Source organism: Moschus berezovskii, chromosome 4 (genome assembly GCF_049115385.1).
Source record: "Moschus berezovskii isolate FMDL1 chromosome 4, NW_MosBer_1.0, whole genome shotgun sequence".
NCBI classification, from domain to species: Eukaryota; Metazoa; Chordata; class Mammalia; order Artiodactyla; family Moschidae; genus Moschus; species Moschus berezovskii.
Window position 1 is genome coordinate 31,608,917 of NC_142463.1, and position 21,744 is coordinate 31,630,660.

A 21,744-nucleotide genomic window follows, 5' to 3' on the forward strand; every position below is an offset into this window, starting at 1 on the left:
CTGGAAAGAAGGCTAGACTCTTAGAGTCTCTGAGTTCCCTTTCAATTTAATTGTTGTACATAGTACTGTTGAAAGTGAAAGTCAGTCAGTCATGTCTGACCCTTTGCGACCCCATGAACTGTAGCCTGCCAGGCTCCTCTGTTCATGGAATTCTCCAGGCAAGAATACTGCAGTGGGTAGCAGTTCCCCACACAGTACTGTTAGTAGGGATTAAATAAATACTAAAGTACTATGTAACATAAAAAACAATCATTCAGAAACTTGTTCTCTACCCCACCCCTTCCAATTATTTGTTTATATATTATTCTTTGCAATAAAAATAATGGAAATATTTTATAGTTTTTTATTTTGAATGTTTTTCCATAAAGAAGATTTTTCATTTTAGGTAGTGAATGCATACCATCTACGTGTAAGAAGAAGAAATCCAGTGACTGGCAATTATGTGAAAATGAGCTTACAGCTGTACCTGGTTGACAATAGAAGCTATCTTTTGGACTTTAAAAGCATTGATGGTAAGGAAGCCATGCAAGCATGAGCTCTGAGAAGATAAAACTTGGCACTAGTTGACAAGATGTTAAATCATCTCAAAGACATGGTGGGTAGTCTTCCGTACTGATTTTTAGTACTCTAGATTTAACTAAGAATGTAAGTGAAACAAAAAGGATTGAAGATAAGGAAAATCTCTAATCTAGCACTTCTTCTGGAGAAGTGCTTCCTTGTTTAAGAAAAATGTCATTTGAAGTGTTGACTGTGGAGGAAAATAAGGAATAATAGGGAGATAATTTTTACCTACAATTAGCTGAATTAGGTTCTTTGTCACACTTCTCCTTTCATATTTTATCAGTAAACATTATAATATCTAAAATTCCCTGTTGATTAGCTTCTTTTATCTTGGGTGGCCATGGTGTCCAGATAGGCCTCTCCTGGGATTTAGGTTGGATTTTATGCCCATGGCCATCCAAGAGGCAAAGGAGTCAGGGGAGGTGGTCATGTCCAAGGATCTAGTATGAGTCGAGAGTCATACTTGGCTGAGCAAATGTGCTTATTCTGCTCAGAGGCCCAAGTGGGATGTGAGCAGAATAAACCAAGGGTCCTCTGCTGGATGGAATCAGAGGAAAACTGAGTTCAGAGTTAAGGAAGCTGTTTTCAGCTGTTTAAACTTTATTCTTAAACTGCCATCAACTATAGCTGTGTCTATATGGTCCCTAGAACACCTTTATCAAAATTACCCAGGGTTCTTATTAAAATGCAGATTCTTGGGAACTCTCCCAAACTTAGCAAATCTGACTCTCTGGAGATGGGTCCTTGAGAAACTGGGAATCAGCATTTTTAACAAGATTTCCTTTGCCCCTTCCCCCAGGCAATTGCAGTGTGCTCTGAAAAATCAGTGCAATTGTAATTTCTGTTTTTATCTTAATTATTTTTTTTTGTTGTTGATATACTGTAAGAAAATAATTCTCCAAAGGTGTGCTTTCTTCAGATAAAAGGGTATTAGGAAGCTTTGGCTTCAAGGTTGCTGTCAAACAGTATGTTGAAAAGGATTTAGTCATCACATTTTGACTGTGTGGCAGTGTTACGGTTGGTTAGTGATGTCCTTCACAGTTGTGGGAGGGAAAAGTTTTTGTCACCCCTACTCCTAAAACACTGCAACATGACATTGGCTCCCAGGATGCCCTAGCTCAGATGTGTTCACTTAATATTCTGAATAAGATACCTTCATGGGAAGGGCTGGGGTGAATACACTGTTCATGTAAATTGCTCTTCTTTGGTCCATTTCAGATGAGGTGGTGGAGCAGAGGTCTGGTTCCTCAACGCCTCAGCGGTCCTGTTCTGCTGCTGGCTTACACAGACCACGGTCCAGTTTGGATTCTGTAACTGCAGAGGGCCACTCACTCTCTGGCTCTCTCACGGGCTCCTTGACCGGAAGCATGTCGTCCTCTGTCTCACCTCGCCTGGGCAGTCACACCATGGATTTTTTTGAAATGTGTGCCAGTCTGATCACTACTTTAGCACGCTGATGATCTTTCCCTAGTTTTTTTCTTTCTGTCATTGCACTGTGAAAATCAGATATATTCTTTAAATTATTATTTTACTTATGGATATCACATACTCTGAAGTACTGGTTGAGAGCCGTGACTGTCTTCAGGGGACACAGTACCATTGAAATTTACTGAAAAGGAAAAGTCTGACATTTATTTACTGTAGACATCTGTAAATCTGTTTTGCCTATTATAAATTCACATAGGCAGTATCTTTAATATGTGAACACTGATGAAGATTATTGTTAACCTAAAATTGTGGATTCACTACAGATGATTAATATACCTTTACTGGTGAACCATCTCAGTCAACAGGTAGTTTGGCAACATCTTGCTTTACTGTTTAGTGTAGATAAATCCAGTTTGCTTCCTAAATTTCAGCAGGCTTTAAAATGTGCTTATGCCCAAGATTTAAAAATAACATAAATATTAGTAAGATAGTATTTAAATGTTGAAATCTTAAGAGCCAGCTCCCCCTCCCCCAAATTCTAGAACCAAATTCTACTAGCAGTTTCTGCAGATATTGCCCAGTGTTCAACAGAAGGGCTGTGGTCCTGAAATGGTAATGGTCATTTCCAGGTTCCTTCAAAACAGCTATAACCAACCAGAGGTTTTATCTTGAGATTTTCCTGAATAACATATATAAGAGCCTTCAAGGTTCTACTCAGTACTGGAACATCTGGAATTACAACTTTTGTCTTTTTCATAAACTTGTATCATTTTACAACATGCCTTCAAAATCTACCTTTCTCAATTTCTTTTTCACTGTATTTATTTTTGTACTCCACTGAGCATGATAAAATAGTTAAATGAAACAAAGCAAAATGTCAACAGTCCCTTAAAGAGAACTCTTGTCTTTGGTCTCTTACTGTGTGTGGTGGTGAGGAGTGTGTGTGTACCTGTCCTTTTGCATCCTGTAATGCTCATTACTCATCAGAAGTTTGTTATTGTAGTCACCCCACTCCCTCACCTTCCCTCGTCACCTTTGTCTTTCTTTATTGTTTGATCCCTAGTGGCTGATGGACTTAGTGTTGAAATCTTCTCTGGTTCTCTTTCTTTGTTCTACATCTTGGTTGCTAGCCATCCAATTTGAAACACTGTTCTGGCCCTAAGGGCTTTTGTGTACTTCCAAAGCTTGGTAGGCTTGTGACCTTCACTGTTGAACCTGTTAGGGCAGGGAAGCCTTAAACATTCAAAAAAATTCTCTCTTGAATAAATATATATGTTGTTTACATATATACATATATGTATTTGTATACCAGTGCTTTTAAAGGAAAACCAAACTTTTTTTTTGGCTTTATGCAAGTTTTTTTATGGCTTTAAAAAAAAAAACACCCTATATAAAAAGCAGGGTAGATAATAGCCCGTTGATTATATTATGTTTTAGTAAAAAATATTTAATTTTTAAATTGTGTGTAATTTATCTAATTTGTATTTATTCATCTTGTTCAATATGTTGTAATTAACAATCTCATTCACCTGACTTATCCTCGAAATGATTAAGTGATTAAGTTCTTGAAAACAAAAAGTGAACACTTCCTTGACAGGTTTCTCTCTCTTTGCCAAAAATAATGTGTTTTCTACCAAGAAGCGAATGAGAATGTTAAACCAAATTTCTCTTGTGTTTGGGAAAGACAAGTATGTCTGTCTTTAAAGAGTTTTGAGTCAGGAGTTTGCAGTGTGTCACATAATATTGTTTAGCAGAACTTTAAAAAATGGTATTACATAACTTTTAAGTATGACTTAATATCAAAATACAAGGAATCCGTGTTTGGCAATTTGAGAAAGAGAGTGGGGTTGCAGTTAAGGTGTTTTAAAAATTTAAACCTTTGAAAGATTGCCATCTAGTGGCATCAAAATATACTTTTTTGTGTATATTTGTATAGGGATAAGCAATCCTGCTGCATTAATCTTGATGTGTATATACATCTGGCAAAATTTTGGCCCCAACAAATGTGTAAATACCTCTTTTGGGAAACACAGGGCCACCTCATAATATTTGCCTGTTAATGGGATGACCTTCAAAATAAATTAATCTGACTCCTTACTCCCAATGACAAAATCCCTAATAATTTTGAAGGCAGAGAAACAGTAGGAAGAAATCCAGTGGCATTTTAACTTCCTTAGTGTAATGAATCAGATGTTAGAAACATATTAAAATTGCTTTATATGGTTATTATGTTTTTTAAAGTTAAAGAATTATTTACTATTTTTTCATTCTTGCCAGTATTTATGAATATCTACTTTTTGATAGCTGCGTGTTTTCAGAGAACCAAGGGTCACAGTTTGGGTTCTTATGTGCTGAAGTTTTTAGAGACAGCTCTTCTGTGAATGTAGATGGTGTAATACATTGGTCTGCAGAGAGAAGATTACAGGAGGCTCAGTCCAGCATAATAGGTCTAGAACATTTTCATAGGAGTCTCTTTGCTGCTCATGCAGGGCGAGGGAAAGAATCAGTTGCTAAATTTCCATATTTCAGTCTTGTAACCTGGGTGAGTGTGGATGTGGTATGTGGTAGACAGACTGGGGGTAGAAACACTTTCTTCATGTTATGATTTTGAAGGAAAACTCTATTATTAGGCTACAGATAAAGTCTTAGCTATATCATGCAAATGGAGTCCATAGTGATTCTAGAACAGCATTTCTGAAACTGCATTCTGTGAGATGCTCTGCAGAAAGGGGTTTTCATTGAGCAAGTCTGATAAATAAAACATGTTACTCTCCTGCTTGAAGATGACAAAGGATGTGACCATTAAAGACTTTGACCAGTCCTTCTATGGAAAAAGAAAATCATTTAAATTTGTTTAATCCTGCTTTGTCCAAATTAATTTAAACATTGCTTTCAACTTACTATCCCCTGGGGGGAAAAGCATATTCAGAAAATATGATTTTAAGAAAATTATTTACCAGGTTGCCATAATTAGGTAGATAAAAATAAAACTAAGATTTCATTTGCCCTTATCAGTTGTTGGAGAGAATCTGATTCAAAATCAGAATTATTTTAACCTGTATACATATTCATCTTGAGCGAACACTGGATTAGTGGAATTTTGCATGCCTACAACTTATTTCATAGCACTTTGTCTTAATCAGGTTTGGTATTTTGTGGAGAGCAAAATTTATTCTTTTTTGTGTTGAATGGATAGCTGAAAAACCTTAAATAAGATTACTTCTAAAAATGGTGTAAGAGACTAGTGACTAATGCTTTGGCTCAATGGGGAATGAGTCAATAGCTTTGATTCCTTCTTTCAGAAAGTGTAATCAGTGAACATCTTCTGAACACTTTTATATAAGAAGACACCAAATTTATATCTAATTCTGGTTATTCTTCAGTGAAGGAACAAACAGCATCCCAAATTACATATGTAGGGTGGGAGGCAAGACTATTACAAGTTGGGCTTTTGTTTTGATAAAGAGACTTTTGAGAAACTTTTGTAACCTCTGGTGTTTGCATTCCTTGATCCTTGCTAGCCTTAAAGAGAATACAGGAGCCTAAATTATACGGAAGTAACAGTATTCTATGTCAGGCAATTGGCTATATGTAGTACAGACAGTTCTCCCCTTGCCTTTCTGCAAATAGGTTTCCTGTGACAGTTACATAATCCTGGGCTTGCTTTCTCTTATTCCCTAGCCAGTTTGTATTCAGGGAATACAATTGATTTTTATATTAGATGAGACATAATTGAGAAAATAATCATAGACACTTACAGATTCTTTGACTATTTGGATTTATCTGAAAATTACATTTTATTGAATAATCTAAGCAATGTACCTTCGATTTTATAAACTAAATGATCTTGGAATCTGCCTGCCATAGGCACTGCATCTTTGTCTCTTCACTGATTAATAATTTAAAATCTTGTTAATGACTGAAATCTAAGTATCTAAATGCTAGACATATTCACAGTTTTGTCTGCTTTTATTTCTTTTTAAAAGACCTCCATGTTTTCAGTTTGGCATTTCTTTACCTGATACTTTTGTCACTCTGTGACTTTTTAAATAGAGAATGTACTTTTTTAAAATAATAGATCTCAGAGACTCTAAAATTCTGGATGAGGGATCTGTGCAATTTGTTTGTAAGTCACATCCTGTGTTGGGCCTCATTTTTATAACCTCTGAAGTAGAAGGGATAGATTGAAAGACCTCTGGGTTACCTCTGAGCTTTAAAATTGTCTCTTCTCTGCCTTTTCATATGATTTGTATTAGCGTTGACTTTTTACATGCTGAGAGATTGTATACTAATGTGAATGGTCTATATTTGCTTGGCGAGGTGTTTTGAAGATACATACTTGAATGTTTTTCTAAACACAGCTGCCCCCCTGGAATACAAATGACAAAACCATCCAGAAAACCAAACATGTTAAAATATTAATATCATGTGTCTATACTTTCCATAAAGCAAAAGATGACAAGTTTGGAGTGATGGAGGTGTTCCATACATTTTAATAGTTATTGTGGCTCAGCTGATAAAGAATCCGCCTGCAATGCAGGAGACCTGGGTTCGATCCCTGGATTGGGAAGATCCCCTGGAGAAGGAAAAGGCTACCCACTCCAGTATTCTGGCCTGGAGAATTTCATGGACAGTATAGTCCATGGGGTCGCAAAGAGTCGGACAGGACTGAGCGACTTTCATGTCACTTTAGATCCAGATACCCTCCATATCTATTAACTTATTTAATACATTACAGTCACCTTGTGTGTTAATGATTTTCCAAATGAGAAAGCAGGACCAGAAAGCTTTTCACAAGCTTTAATGCCATATAATGTTCAATGATGATCACTGTTCTTTATGTGCCCCCTTCCCTTGGGGGAAACAGTCTGAATCACTGAAACATCTTAGTAGCTAAGTAGTAAAAATAAACACAGATGCATTGCTTTCAAGTCTTAGAGTGACATGAAGTAGTCTTAATATTTTTTAGTTTATTTGAATGAGTTGATTGTACTAACTAAATGTATTTATGGTTATATATTAATTTTTGTTAAGTACTTCTAAGTTATTGAGGGTGCTTAAAACTACTGAAGAAACTTTTTTAGGCCATGATTCTTCCTTTATTTATGTGATTCTTATAGCACAGTGCTTTTTAAAAAAGTAAAACCAGCCCCAACTCCTATCTTAAATTATCATAATTTTTTTACTATTAATCTAAATTAGGCTTATCTAAATTTCATATACAAATTGGTAATTTTTCATTTCATATGCATATTATATAATAAAATACTAGTCTCATAGAGTATATTTCTATTCACAAACTACCAAGTATTATCAACTTGATACAGATTCTTCCAGACCTTATAGAAATTTGAAATGTAATTTATGTTTGCGGTTTTAAGAGTATATCTCATTTACACAAGTTGCTGGCATCCTTACCAGCCTTTTCCATATACAATTATAATGCATTTGATGCCACTGAACAGAAGAACAGGACCCACAGTTGTAGACTGGATTAAGTTTTAATTCAGCTTCTTCAGCCATAACCTGGTAAGAATCAGGCTGGGTCTAGAAGTGATCAGACTGTGGGACTGTATTATTTTGTGAGTCAGTGTTTACTGCCTGCCTTGCACAGCGGTGCCAGTTTGCAGCCATGGTTGTGTATGTGACTTTCTGTAACTGCTGTTTATGTGTAAAGCAGTTCAGATGTTATGGAAGTAGCTCATGATTTTATCTGGACAAACAGGGTAGGTAAATTTAAGTTACATTCGAAAAAGTGCAATTAAGGAAATCCTAGCGTAGAAAGCTCTTTGGAGGAAAAAGTGAAGTGTTTATAGAACATTCTAGCATGACAGCACTTTGAAACATACATAGAATTTTGACAAGGTTCATACAGTGTGAATTTTTTAATTCAAAGTTTGCTACTTTGTGTTGATTTATAATTTCAAGGAAGGAATAGGAACATTCTACCCAAGGAGAACTGCACAGTTAATTTTTTGCTGTTAATTTAAGCTTGCATTTTTCACAAGTAAAAGTCCTTTTTAAATTTTGTTACAAAGAAAAACCATTTTTCTAGACAGGTTAATGATTTCCTAAGGTGGAAAAGAGAAATAGATCCCACTAAAAAAGCAAAACACCTTAATTAATTGTGCCTTCTCTCTTAAATTGTAGGAATAATAATTAGTTAAAAACTTATTTAAACACTTGTCTGCCTTCCACAGTCACCTTGTTTGTTTTTGCCTGTTTGTTTTTGGGTTCCTTTGGCCAGACCTCACTGTCATTGTCAGAAATTGTTCACTAGATGTGTCTGTTTATGTCGCTTCACTTTTTAAGTCACCTTGGTAAAAGTTTGGCTGCCTTCCCATGGTTTTAAAATGAAAGCAATGAATAGCAATCTTTATATTTCAACCCTTTAAAAAGTTTGTAAAGGAAAGAAATAATACAGAGCAAAGAACAAAATCAAATTTGGAATCTGATTCTCAGTTTGACTGCTGTGGCAGCAGCAGGTCATTTAACCTCATTTAATGTTTTCATCTATAAAATATGGGTAATAACCTACCTCACAGATATGTGTGAGAAACTGTTTGGAGGCCCTTGTTTAAATACAGGGTTTATCATATTTAATGTAAATCCCCTTTTTTTTCCAATAGATATCTTTGATACTGATAGGATGTATATCTTGATTTTAGATAAGTTATGTGGTAAGAATGTAGAAGAATGCTTAGGAACACAATTTCACAAATTATGGTATTCTTAAGTGACTTAAAATTTCTTGAAAATATCAAATATTAAATTTGTATTTTGTTGCAAGAGATATTCAGAACTTCTTAATATGTTGGCTGAAGATGCCTTAACATACCAAATTACAGCTTTTTTCTCCAGACTACTCACAAATATCTATGATTGTACAATGTTTTGAGTGTTTAATGTAAAATTGTTATAGAACTGTGAACTCTGAGCATAGTAATCTTAATACTGTTTTAGGAAGAATGCTTGTGTTCTGTATCATATATACTTAAGTATCATACAGTGACTTTGGAGTGCAACAAACAAAACTGAAAGTTGACAGCCGTTAGGTTGTTGTGTCCGTGACAATCATAAGAAAATATAAGATTGGGAATTGTTCAAAAAATTTTCAAGAACATCTTTGAGAAAAAAATTCCATAGGCTGATATATTTACCCATCAAAGCACTTGATTACATATCTCGTAAGATAATTTTTTTAACTGTTAAAACTGGGATCATGTTTTATAATTCATTTAAGAAACGGGAAAAAAAAAAGACCAGACTCTTAGTGCTTTTGTGTTTTAAACCATAGATGCAAGTTTCAGTTTTGTTATATATATATATATATTTTGTGAATGTTAAATGATCAGCGGAAGGATCTGTCTTCCAGCAACTGTGTGCTATGGATGTCCTCTTGAATTACACAGCATTTCATAGTTACAGGTTCTCCCTAGTTAATATTTGCACTGTACAAGCTCACAGGTAACACAAAAGAGAAATGATTGCTTCCAAGCTTTTTTCACAAAATCAAATTAAAGTCTCTGGTTAATTCGAAAGCTCTTTTGTTTCTATTCAGTCATTGATACTGTGCACGTCAATTAATAGTCGCAGACAAAGCTGTTGTAGAACTTGGTTGCCTCTGACCCCTTGGCGATTCCATACCATCTTTTCCACTTTTGTCTTCCTTGTTGTGCACTGTAGTTTCTAACTTTAGCCACTGTATTAGTTTCCTATGGCTGCCATAAGAAGTTACTATGAACTTAGTGACTTAACACAAATTTATTATCTTACAGTTCTGTAAGTCAGAATTTCGGTGGGCTTAGCTGCTGTTTCTGCATCAAGTCAACACAGGCTGACAAATCACAGCAGCAGTAGGGAAAAGCTCTGGGCAGAATCTGTTTCAAGGCTTATTCAAGTTGGTGGCGAATTCAGTTCCATGCTGCTATGGGACTGCAGGCCTGTTTCCCTTCTGGCTCTTCGCTGGGAATCACTTGCAGTTTCTAGAGACCAGCATCATTGCCTGGTCCATGGCTCCTTTGATCCTCAAAGCGAGTAACAGAGGGCTCATGCTTCAGACATTTCCTGCCTCTTCTTCACTACATCTCTGACTGGCTGACTGTTCTGGTTGTCAGGGTCCATGCTATTAAATAGGGCTCACTTGAATAATCTCCCTATTTTAAGGTCAACTGGTGAGCAAACTTCAGTTCATGTAAAAAGTTCCTTTTTCCCAAGTCACATAACACATTTATAGGTATTAAAGTCAGGATAAGAAGATCACTGAAGCCAAAATTCTGCTTATCATAGGAGAAGAAGGGAAAGGCTTAGATGACTTCAGGCTTACAACAGAGTTTTACACTGAAAGCTGCTGAGAATAGAGAACAATGTAGATGTGGTCCTATGTGCTTATGACGGTCACCTCCTATATACTTTCGGAAAAACATCCAAGTTGAGATTTATAAGATTTCTATTTGCTTCCTCAAACGTCTTATACTTTTCTGATTTACTACAATAAGCATCTATTACCTATACAATTTAGGAAATAAAGGGAAAAGGTATTCAGTAACAAAAACAAATATATTCTCTTCAAATTTTGGATAAGGAAAATAGAACTTATAAATCTCAAATTGGATGTTTTTCAGAAAGTATATGGGAGGTGACCATCATAAGCACATAGGACCACAGAAACAACCACTTCTTAGCAATTTGTCTTTATGTATTGACTTTTTTCTCTTATCTTCTTCCCTCTAGAATCCTATGTTTTAAAAGTTCTGAACATATGTGGGAGAGGCCCTGCTGGAGAGAATGCTATGGAGGCTTGGAAGACCAGGTGTGTCGGAGGTACTGGAAAGGAGGATGGACGGCTCTATCGGTACATGTTAGCAGGTTGCTGGTGGCCTGGCCTATACATGAATGAGGGTGTCGTTAACCTCTGTTAGGTTCACGTCCCTTTGCAAGCTATCTTTTTCTCTGACAGAGTGTTGTCATCTCTAATGATTATCTTTTGATACAAAATTAAAAAGTTAAATAGAAACTCAGTCTTTCCATTGAAATGTTTTGCTAGATTAGGGTTTCTAGGAGACGGATGACATCTGCTTGAGACATCACTGAAATTATAGTTATAATGTTTGCATTAAGGATAGTAATGAAACTGAACTTCAGAAGGAATGTGGCTGATGGATGAAATAGAAATAACTACTATGATGTAGATGGAATGTTTTTCCTAAAAATGTGTTCCATATCAGTAGTTATTAGGTATTTGTTTGTATTAGACCAAATGGTTTATACTTTAAAAACATAGGAAAGTGTTGTTTCAAAAACCTGTTAGGTATATCTATGTAGAATATTTATATCCTAGCCATTCTTGTTTTTAAAGCCTGGATTATTTAATTAACATCTTAGTATCATCCAATTTTAACAGAATTGACTGAAGCCAACATGCTTCTTTTTCATTATATGATTTTCATCCTCTTTTCTTGGCTAGTAGGTTTACTAGCATGAAAGATTTCTTACTAAATTATAGTGACTCTCTTGCTGTCCCATGGACTGCAGCCCACCAGGCTCCTCTCTGTACATGGGATTTCCCAAGCAAGAATACTGGAGTGGGTTGTCATTTCCTTCTCTGGGGAGTAACGATGACAGTTTTTCCCTAACAATGTTTCCGGTAGCCCTGGGGTCCATCAGAAGTGGCTGCACTTCTTAGGAAATAGAGCAGATAGCCTGATGCACCCAAGGACACCTTGAATTGATTACGAGGCCATATCACACTCACAGGGTTTATGCAGTGATGTACACATCAGCCTTTTTGCCTTGATCTCCCTTACAGATGATTTTCTGAATTTGAGAGTTTGAGATATCCTAGCCATTCTTCGAAGAATAATTTCAGAAACCCTGTTTTTGTGTTCAACATCTTCCAACTTCACAAAAGCCCAGGTACTAAAATAACCACACTTATACAGTATTTTGTATTAAGGGATTTAGGACACTTATTTATTTATATTATTACATTACAGCCTGACAACAATCCTGAGAAGCAGACAAGGTGAGTGCTATTAGCGCTGCTTTACTGATGAGGAAATGAGAGACTCAGAGCTAAGTCACGGACTCAGAAAACAAGGCCATGCCATGAGACAGAACGTGAATGGGACAGAGCTGTCAGGTAAAATTGAGTCCCACTGTCACCTCAGGATCTAAGGTCAGGTTTTGGTGAGGTGGCAAGCGTGATGTGGAGGTTTTGGTCCTCTTTTGAATAGGATTCTTGCACGAATGGTCTCTGCGTGGCACAGCCTTGCACCCCCTCACTCAGCTTGGGCCACACCTGCCCTCGTCTCCTACAGTGCCCATAATGTGGGAGAGGGCTGCAGCGGCCCGGCTGCCCTGCCTCTCATAGTAGTACATGTAACTCGGGGGGCTGGGGGGGTCCAAGCAGAAATATATTCCCAGTCTTTGGTGTCAGTCTTAATCTCATCTCCCAAAAAAGAAATTTCATCATCACATCTCAGTTCTGTTTCTCTTACCCCTCCCTCTAATGGGGCTCCTGTACTATATATACTTCTCTTGTGGCTGTCTTAAATTAAGGTCTAGTGCTCTTTCGCCTTGAATATTGCAAAGATGACTAGTCTCTCCTTGTTCTTATCTGTCATCCATAATCAGTCACCCATATTGCGTGATATTTTTTTCCTTTTCTCTCTAGACATCTGGTGCTGTCTTCCTGCTTAAGACCTCTGGATGGTTCCTCCTCTCTAGAGGAAGAAGTCCAAGTGACCTCTGTTACATTCTAGCCCTGGCCTACCCCAGGGCTTTCAGCTCCTGCTACTTCCTACCAGATACACTAGACTCCTTCTACTTTGAATTTCTTCCTGATCACCAGGGAGAGCATCGACTTCTGTGTGTCTTGTCCAGCAAATATATTATGTTTAAAGACCAAGTTTCGGTGTTACCTATATGTTATAACTATTATTTGTAATAATCTCTCCACATATTTTACTCTCTAAGCCCTATGAATACTTTTGATCCTTTTCATTTGGAATAAGCTTGGCCTTTCTTGGCACATGCCATTTGGAACAAGAAAAAAAAAAAAAGATAAAAGAACCTAGAAGCTTAAAAAATAGTGTCACAGTATAGAGGATGAGGCAATGGATCATACCCTTGAAGGGCAGAGTCACCCTGCCTAACACGCCGTGTACATCATTTGAAAAATAGAATGTTATTTAAGCTCAGCTTATTTTTACTCTCTGTAAGTAAAAATACTTATAAGTTATTTTAATACATATTAAGGCATAAACAAAATAATATCCTGTTGTCTAAAGTAAAAAATGGTTATTTTAAACTGATACAGTATATAATTTAAATGTTATTAAACATATTTAGGCAATTCTCAAAATGTTGGGTGAATTTAGGAAAAAACTACTTTTCAGCATCCTATTCCCAAATAAACCAATTTTTGGCAACATTTGTTAGATTGTTAGTTTTATGATAAAAATCAATGTAGAAATGTCTTCCTGCTTTAGGATTATACCTGAAATTGGAATATTTGAAAGATGTTGGTAACACTACTTACTTTTCAGAATTAAATTACACCCAATTTAAATGCACAACATCTTCTTGAAATTATAAACACTCATGTACTAATATTAGAAGCATTAGAAGCAAACTAACCATCTGCACAACTAACTAGGTGCCATAAGGCGTGATTTCTAACTTTGGACATGGCTCATTAAACAAGTGCTCAAATGCCAACACACACTGTTTCACATTTTGAGCCAGCAGTGAAATACATACTGAAATAGACATTGAAAGATAACTGTTTAGTAGTAAAACCAACATCTAAATGTGGAGGATTTTTCTTTTCTAAGTTGTTAAGGAAAATTTCCACAGATTCCACCGTCTCATGCTGGCAACGTAAACTAATGTAAAGCAGGGCTGAGACCTTAGAACTAGTTCACACTTGAGCAGACCATACCATTTGATCTTGATCTCTCTAAGGTGACCAAACTTGTTGCCTGAGGGAAAAAAGGAGAAATAAACAAACACTTAGAAATACAAGCCCGTGGAAGAGTAAGAGATTTGGGGGGAATTTCTTATTCAGTTTAATAGTCTTATACTCCTTTAAAATGTTTACAAATATGCTCTTTAGAAAAGTCTGATAACATACTCAGAAGTGGCAGACAAAAAAAAATTACTCTTCCAAGTAATTTTTATAGAAGAAAGAAAGAATTAGTTGCTCAGTTGTGTCCAACTCTTTGTGACCCCATGGACTGTTGTAGCCTGCCAGGCTCCTCTGTCCATGGGATTCTCTAGGTAAGAATACTGGAGTGGGTTGCCGTTTCTTTCTGCAGAGGATCTTCCTGACACAGGAATTGAACCTGGGTCTCCCACGTTGCAGGCAGATTCTTTACCATCTGAGCCACCAGGGAAGTCCTCCTTATAGAACAGAGCATTGCATATTTACAAACTTTTCCTAAAGTGTATATATATGCAGTAGTCTTTCCTTGAGACTCATGTACACAGTAATGTATTAAGTATTCAGAATTTGATTTAAAGTATAAAGTCAAACCACTTACTTGAAATCTAGATGTTCAATTAGCACATATCCATCTATAGAAATAAAAATCACTATTACTAATATGAAAGTTATAATGCTTTGTGTTTTTTTCAAAAGCAGTGATTGAAATCTTACGGGCAATAATCTAGTAACTTACATTTGCCTTCAGAATTGCGGCATATTACTAAATTTTCTTCAGTGATATCAATAACGTCCACTTCTTCTCCAGGGCTTATTGGCAAGTCAGATATTCCATTTCTTGAATTATTGGAACACACCACTGCTGTGTTGATGACGGTAATCTCTTTGTCATACTGAAAGAAAAAATTGCTAATCAGAATATGCTTGCATAGATTTATTCTTTTTCATTGTAACAACATTAATGGAGGACATACTATGGTAACCTCAAAATAAACTCAAGAGGCCAGGTACTTGTTAACTAATGTCTAAGGAAAAAGAAAATAGCAAGATATTGAGGGAAAAAAGGTTATTTAAAGAAATAATAGTACATTTGTTTATTATCACAACCTTTACATGTGTTTGGTAAGATCATATTTTCAAACTGCTTTCATACCCATTATCTAATTGTAGTAGAAGGAATTCTGGGAGGTGAGAAGGTGGTAACATTGGTGTAAAGTAAGTATTGTGAGTGATATATTAATTGTTCCAGTAATGAAGTCAATCAGTAAACCCAGGACAAGTTATAAAAAGAGGGAAACAAAAAACCTCTTTGTGCAGTAGTGCTTTAGAGTTTATAATGTTCTTATATATGTAGCATTTCTAGATGGCACTCTTTCCACCCTTCCTGTCTAGTGGGCTCATATATTCTTACATACATGTATTAATAGCTGCAGCACACATATTTTAAAGAGGTAGGAATGGTGTGGGCTTCCCTGGTGGCTCAGTTGGTAAAGAATCCACCTGCAATGCCGGAGACCCCGGTTTGATTCCTGAGTCTGGAAGATCCTCTGGAGAAGGGATAGGCTACCCACTGCAGTGTTCTTGGGTTTCCCTTGTGGCTCAGCTGGTAAAGAATCAGCCTCCAATGTGGGAGATCTGGGTTCAATCCCTGGGTTGGGAAGATCCCCTGGAGAAGGGAAAGGCTACCCAATCCAGTATTCTGCCCTGAAGAATTCCATAGACTAAGTCCATGGGGTCGCAAAGAGTCACACACGACTGAGCGACTTTCACTTTAGGAATGGTGTGTGGGAGCAGGTCCCACTATCCCTTTATGGTTAAAGACAAGCACTTGTGGAACAACTGAGGGTTCGAATTCTGGCCTTAGGAGAGTTTTTTTGTTTTTGTTTTTTCTGTGTTATAAACTTGCCAACCTATCCATGTACAGGTACACCACCTTTTAATGTATTGAAATCCACTTATTGGAAAAAGTTCTAGAATATGTAGCTTATACTTGCAGATGTCTGCTTCACTAAATTAGGGTAGGCACACATCTTCCTTTGCTCAGGATAGTCTCTGTTTATATTTAATGTCTCTAGTTGTAAATACTTACTATGATTAAGTGTGCCTCCTTCCCCTCAGAAGTGTCCTGGATTTGGATGATGGATGATGAATTATGACGGGTACCAAATGCAGTCTAATCCACAAGATAGGTTTTTCTTTTGCCTCGCAGAGTAATCGCTTCCTAACTGATCTTACCCTTTCCAGATCACTGTTCACAATGATTTCTTAAAATGCAAATCTGATTTTTTAAAATAAAATTCTAAAAACTCTTCATTCAAACTCATATTTCTTAGTTTGACATTTAGGTTCCTTTGCACAACATCATTCTCCATCCCCCTCTCTTTCTTTTCCCTTCATTGAAGCCTCATCAAGCTATATGATAATCCTGAATGCACTGTGAACCTTCCATATTTCCATGCCGTTGAACTTACTGGTTCCTCTGCCTGAAATGCTTTTCTTTCTCTTAAGCACTATTCATGAAGGCTTTCATGACTGCCGTGTATAATTAACTGTTTTAACTACACTTTGTATATACCTCATGATGGCATTTAATCAAAATATTATCTCATAAAATAAAAATGGGAAGCAGTTTTATCCATCCTTGCACCCTCAATGCCTGACACAAATGAAGCACCCAATATTTTGGTTGGGTGTGATTTGAGATGAGTAAAAATTATTGAAACTGTATAGTTTTTCTAATGATATATCAAGGAGACTCATCACAGGTGATTGGGAAGAATGGACTCAAGAGAATGGGATTTTCTGCTGTCCATGAGAGCTTCACAAATACAGTGGGGAATAAAAGCACTAGATGTAACATAGGGTCCTTTCAACAAATAACTGTTATATACTTGTTTTTCAACTAATCAAATAACATCATGGTTTACAGTAAGTAATTTCATATTACAATTTATAGATCTAGTAACCCGAATTAGCTGGGTTCAAGCAGAAGTTATTAATGATTAAGAAGTATTTGTGTTTATTCCTGAGTCCAAAACCATTTTTATACAGTGTTCAGTTTAGTCGCTCAGTCGTGTCCGACTCTCCGCGACCCCATGAATCACAGCTCGCCAGGCCTCCCTGTCCCTCACCAACTCTCGGAGTTCACTCAAACTCATGTCCACAGAGTCGGTGATGCCATCCAGCCATCTCATTCTCTGTCGTCCCCTTCTCCTCCTGCCCCCAACATTTCCCAGGATCAGAGTCTTTTCCAGTGAGTCAACTCGTCGCATGAGGTGGCCAGAGTATTGCAGTTTCAGCTTTAGCATCAGTCCTTCCAGTGAACACCCAGGATTGATCTCCTTTAGAATGGACTGGTTGGATCTCCTTGCAGTACAGGGACTCTCAAGAGTCTTCTCCAACACCACAGTCCAAAAGCATCAATTCTTCAGCGATCAGCCTTCTTCACAGTCCAACTCTCACATCCATACATGACCATGGGAAAAACCATAACCTTGACTAGACGGACCTTGGTTGGCAAAGTAATGTCTCTGCTTTTTAATATACTATCAAGGTTGGTCATAACTTTCCTTCCAAGGAGCAAGCATCTTTTAATTTCATGGCTGCAATCAGCATCTGCAGTGATTTTGGAGCCCAGAAAAATAAAGTCTGACACTGTTTCCACTGTTTTTCCATCTATTTCCCATCAAGTGATGGGACCAGATGCCATGATCTTTGTTTTCTGAATGTTGAGCTTCAAGTCAACCTTTTCACTCTCCTCTTTCACTTTCATCAAGAGGCTTTTGAGTTCCTCTTCACTTTCTGCCATAAGGGTGGTGTCATCTGCATATCTGAGGTTATTGATATTTCTCCCAGCAGTCTTGATTCCAGCTTGTGCTTCTTCCAGCCCAGCGTTCCTCATTATGTACTCTGCATATAAGTTAAATAAGCAGGGTGACAATATACAGCTTTGACGTACTCCTTTTCCTATTTGGAACCAGTCTGTTGTTCCATGTCCAGTTCTGACTGTTGCTTCCTGACCTGCGTACAGGTTTCTCAAGAGGCAGGTCAGGTGGTCTGGTATTCCCATCTCTTTCAGAATATTCCACAGTTTATTGTGATCCACACAGTCAAAGGCTTTGGCATAGTCAATGAAGCAGAAATAGATGTTTTTCTGGAACTCTCTTGTTTTCTCCATGATCCAGCGGATGTTGGCAATTTGATCTCTGGTGCCTCTGCCTTTTCTAAAACCTGCTTGAACATCTGGGAGCTACACGGTTCACGTGTAGCTGAAGCCTGGCTTGGAGAATTTTGAGCATGACTTTACTAGCATGTGAGGTGAGTGCAATTGTGCGATAGTTTGAGCATTCTTTGCCATTCCCTTTCTTTGGGATTGGGATGAAGACTGACCTTTTTCCAGTCCTGTGGCCACTGCTAAGTTTTCTAAATTTGCTGGCATATTGAGTGCAGCACTTTCACAGCATCTTCTTTCAAGATTTGAAATAGTTCAACTGGAATTCCATCACCACCACTAGCTTTGTTCGTAGTGATGCTTTCTAAGGCCCACTTGACTTCACATTCCAAGATGTCTGGCTCTAGGTCAGTGATCACGTTATCGTGACTATCTTGGTCGTGAAGATCTTTTTTGTTAGGTACTATTATTATGCTTGCTACATGACATGATACATAATATAAACCCTGTCCTCCAGGAATTCATAGTTTAACTGATGAACATGTATTGCAATAATGCTAATGTTTTGTGATAGGCTTGAGGTTTGCTCAGGTATAAAGTATTGTAGAGGAAGAGTAATTTCTTTAATCAGCAAGTGTGAGTTCCTAGAGGAGATGCCTCGACTAGGTCATCACAGATGAACAGGTGCTAGTCAGATGGAGAAGTAGCAAGGGTATACCTGACAGTGGAACGGATCAGGTCAATGTCTAGAGGAAGGAATCAGCAGGACAAGGATGGAGGTGGATGTTCATTCAAGAAACAGAACGATGAACAATTTGTTGCTGAAGGCACAAAGTGCAAGGTGGAAAAATGGCAAGAAATAAAACCAGAAAGACGAAGGTCATGACATGAAGAGCTTTATATAACTCTCTCTCAATCCAATGTCTGGTATGTGGGAGGTGTTCAATATATGTTTCATAATAATTCTCACTGTGACAGTACATGAAATCAAAAGGGAAGAGTGTCTGAACCTTGAAATTACAGAAAAATGCTCCATGGACTCAAGGACAGAGTTGTTTAATCATTCCGGGTATCCATTTTTATGTTGGGAGCCAAGGGGGAACTTGAACAAGACAAAAATCTGTCCTTTAAAAGGGACTCAAGACTTTAGTTCAGACTACACAAACACACACACTCTTTGGCTCAAGAAGTTAGGAAAGAGTAGATGACATTTGAACAGTCTTAAAGAACAACTTAGCAGTTTTTCCAGGCAGAGAAAATAGCATGTCCAAAGGCATGATAATATAGAAATGTATCGGGAAAAATTAACCTACCACATGTTTAATCAAAGGTCATGACAGTCCCAGAGAGGCAGATGTGCACCACACTTAACAGAATCTTTAAAAAAATTTTTAATTCCTCTGTTAATGTTTACCTTCAGAGAAGAACATACCTTGAATCTTTCTCTAAAAAGTCTTTCTTCTCTTCTCATCCTGTCCTTTTCTAAATTTTTCTTCTTGGTTTTGAAGAAACTCCTAGAGGATGGCAAGAAATGTGCAGTGAGGGTTAAGTATTACTATATATAAAAAACTCTCTAAGCTTCCAAAGCTGTAAACTCATTCTACTTCAGGATAAATTCAGGTATAATTCTGTGTATAATTTTATATCTTATTGTTGCCTCTTCTTTCTCAAATCCATCTGCATACCTGCCTCCAGAGCCACCTTTCTAAAATTTAATTGATCATATCACTCTCTTGCTTAAAACCTTCCGGTCTGTCTCTGCTGCCTCTACTGTAAGATAAAGTCAGATCCCATTGTGTTGTACACAGGATATTTTATAATCTGACCCAACCCACCTTTCCAGCTGTCCTTTTCCATATAACATTCAAAGTGTCCGGGGCAGATTCATGTCAATGTATGGCAAAACCAATACAACAATGTAAAGTAATTAGCCTCCAATTAAAATAAATTTAAAAAAATAAAAAATTAAAAAAAAATTCAAAGTCTACATGGAACATCTTAGAAGGTGGGCTGTCATTTCCATGCCTTTATACCAAGAAACTGCCCTTAAACTTCTCTGAGAACTGGCCATCATCCTGATTAATAAAGGGATAATAAAAGGGTTGCACTAAAATTACACTAAAAAAGTAATCCTTACTTATTGCTAGAATAAGTTATGGTAAAAAAAAATCATTTAAAAAGGAACAAAGAATGCATAGAAATTGATGCATCAATCTACACGAATAATGTTAAACTCAGTATTTGCATTTTCAAATTACTCAGTTGAGGAAAACAACTATAATATCAGTTTGTTTTAAGAAATAAAGCACTTGAATATTGTTTTACAATAGGATTTATGCATAGTCATTAAAATAGTTTTACAATAGGATTTACATATAGTCATTAAAATAGTGGGTTTCCCCAATGGCTCAGAGGGTAAAGAATCCGCCTGCAATGCAGGAGACATAGGGCATGCAGGTTCGATCCTTGGGTTGGGAAGATCCCCTGGAGTAGGAAATAGCAACCCACTCTAGCATTCTTGCCTGGAGAATCCCATGGACTGAGGAAAGCTTTTTGGGGGGCAGGAGATGGGGAAAGTAAAAAAATTTCACTGATATTTCATTTCTTGGAATTTTGTTTTGCTATGCTATGCAAAATTAAAAGATGCTTGCTCCTTGGAAGAAAAGCTATGACAGACCTAGACAGTGTATTAAAAAGCAGAGATATCACTTTGCCAACAAAGGTCTGTATAGTCAAAGCTATGGTTTCTCCAATAGTCGTGTACAGATATGAGAGTTGGACCATAATGAAGGCTGAGTGCTGATGAATCAATGGTTTCAAAGTGTGGTGCTGGAGATGATGGTTAAGAGTCCCCTTGGGCAGCAAGGAGATCAAACCAGTCAATCCTAAAGGAAATCAACCCTGAATATTCATTGGAAGGACTGATGCTGAAGCTGAAGCTCCAATACTTTGGCCGCCTGATGTGAAGAGCAGACTTATTGGAAAAGACCCTGATGCTGGGAAGGGCGGAGGGCAGGAGGAGAAGTGGGTGACAGAGGATAAGATGGTTGGACAGCATCACTGACTCAATGGACATGAGTTTGAGCAAACTCTGGGGGATGGTGAAGGATGGAGAAGCCTGGTGTGCTGCAGTCCATGGTGTTGCAAAAAGTTGGACACGACTGAGTGACTGAACAACAAAATGCAAAAGCAGAAGTGTGATGTTTCAGGCAGAAAGATGCTTTTCTAGTCTTGAATACATCTTTCCAGCTTGGGAAAAGTAAATTACATCAAGTCTGAACTTAAAAACTTAGAGAAGGACCATCCTCACCCTATGCCATCCTCTGAGCTTAAATTTGGTATAGACTGATGTCTGATTTCTTCTGGGGTGCCCCTTTAGGACTTTTCTAGACAGATTTCCCAGAGCAGACAGACCATACAGTGTTTTCAGCTCAGTGACTGTTTAGACAAGGATTTCCCCAAGACATTAGTTAAAGTGCCGCAGCCCCTGCCCTAGATCCCAGCAGCTGAGAAGCACAGAGCACTAGTAAAAAAAAAAATCACCTCCCCCACAGCCACCCAGGAATTTGAATCACATGAATAAAGGATAGATCTTGAGTCAATAAAACATTCTTCTACTTCTAACACTCATGATCAC

General features: G+C 37.3%; 2 protein-coding genes across 11 annotated transcripts in view; one reads left to right on the plus strand and one right to left on the minus strand.

Annotated features, from left to right (window-relative positions):
- The window catches only part of PRKAA2 (protein kinase AMP-activated catalytic subunit alpha 2), a 62,638-nt gene extending 49,740 nt beyond the window's left edge, over positions 1–12,898 (plus strand). Inside the window, exons 8-12 of one of the 10 annotated variants that reach the window (XM_055401469.2) lie at positions 386–512; positions 10,723–10,843; positions 11,798–11,904; positions 11,985–12,013; positions 12,665–12,898. In XM_055401469.2, coding sequence (XP_055257444.1) covers positions 386–512; positions 10,723–10,843; positions 11,798–11,801 — 252 coding nt within the window. In that variant the 3' untranslated portion in view covers positions 11,802–11,904; positions 11,985–12,013; positions 12,665–12,898. Of the gene's footprint in view, positions 1–385; positions 513–1,779; positions 10,844–11,797 lie in introns of all 10 variants that reach the window. The other 9 variants (XM_055401465.2, XM_055401466.2, XM_055401468.2 and 6 more) reach the window with 9 other exon arrangements.
- An 801-nt stretch (positions 12,899–13,699) lies between these two features.
- FYB2 (FYN binding protein 2) overlaps positions 13,700–21,744 on the minus strand; it is a 133,352-nt gene continuing 125,307 nt past the window's right edge. The window contains exons 15-18 of the mRNA XM_088834996.1: positions 19,540–19,621; positions 14,673–14,829; positions 14,535–14,568; positions 13,700–13,877 (exon numbers count right to left, since the gene is read on the minus strand). Of these exons, the coding sequence (XP_088691122.1) occupies positions 13,700–13,877; positions 14,535–14,568; positions 14,673–14,829; positions 19,540–19,621 (451 nt within the window). The remainder of the gene's footprint in view (positions 13,878–14,534; positions 14,569–14,672; positions 14,830–19,539; positions 19,622–21,744) is intronic.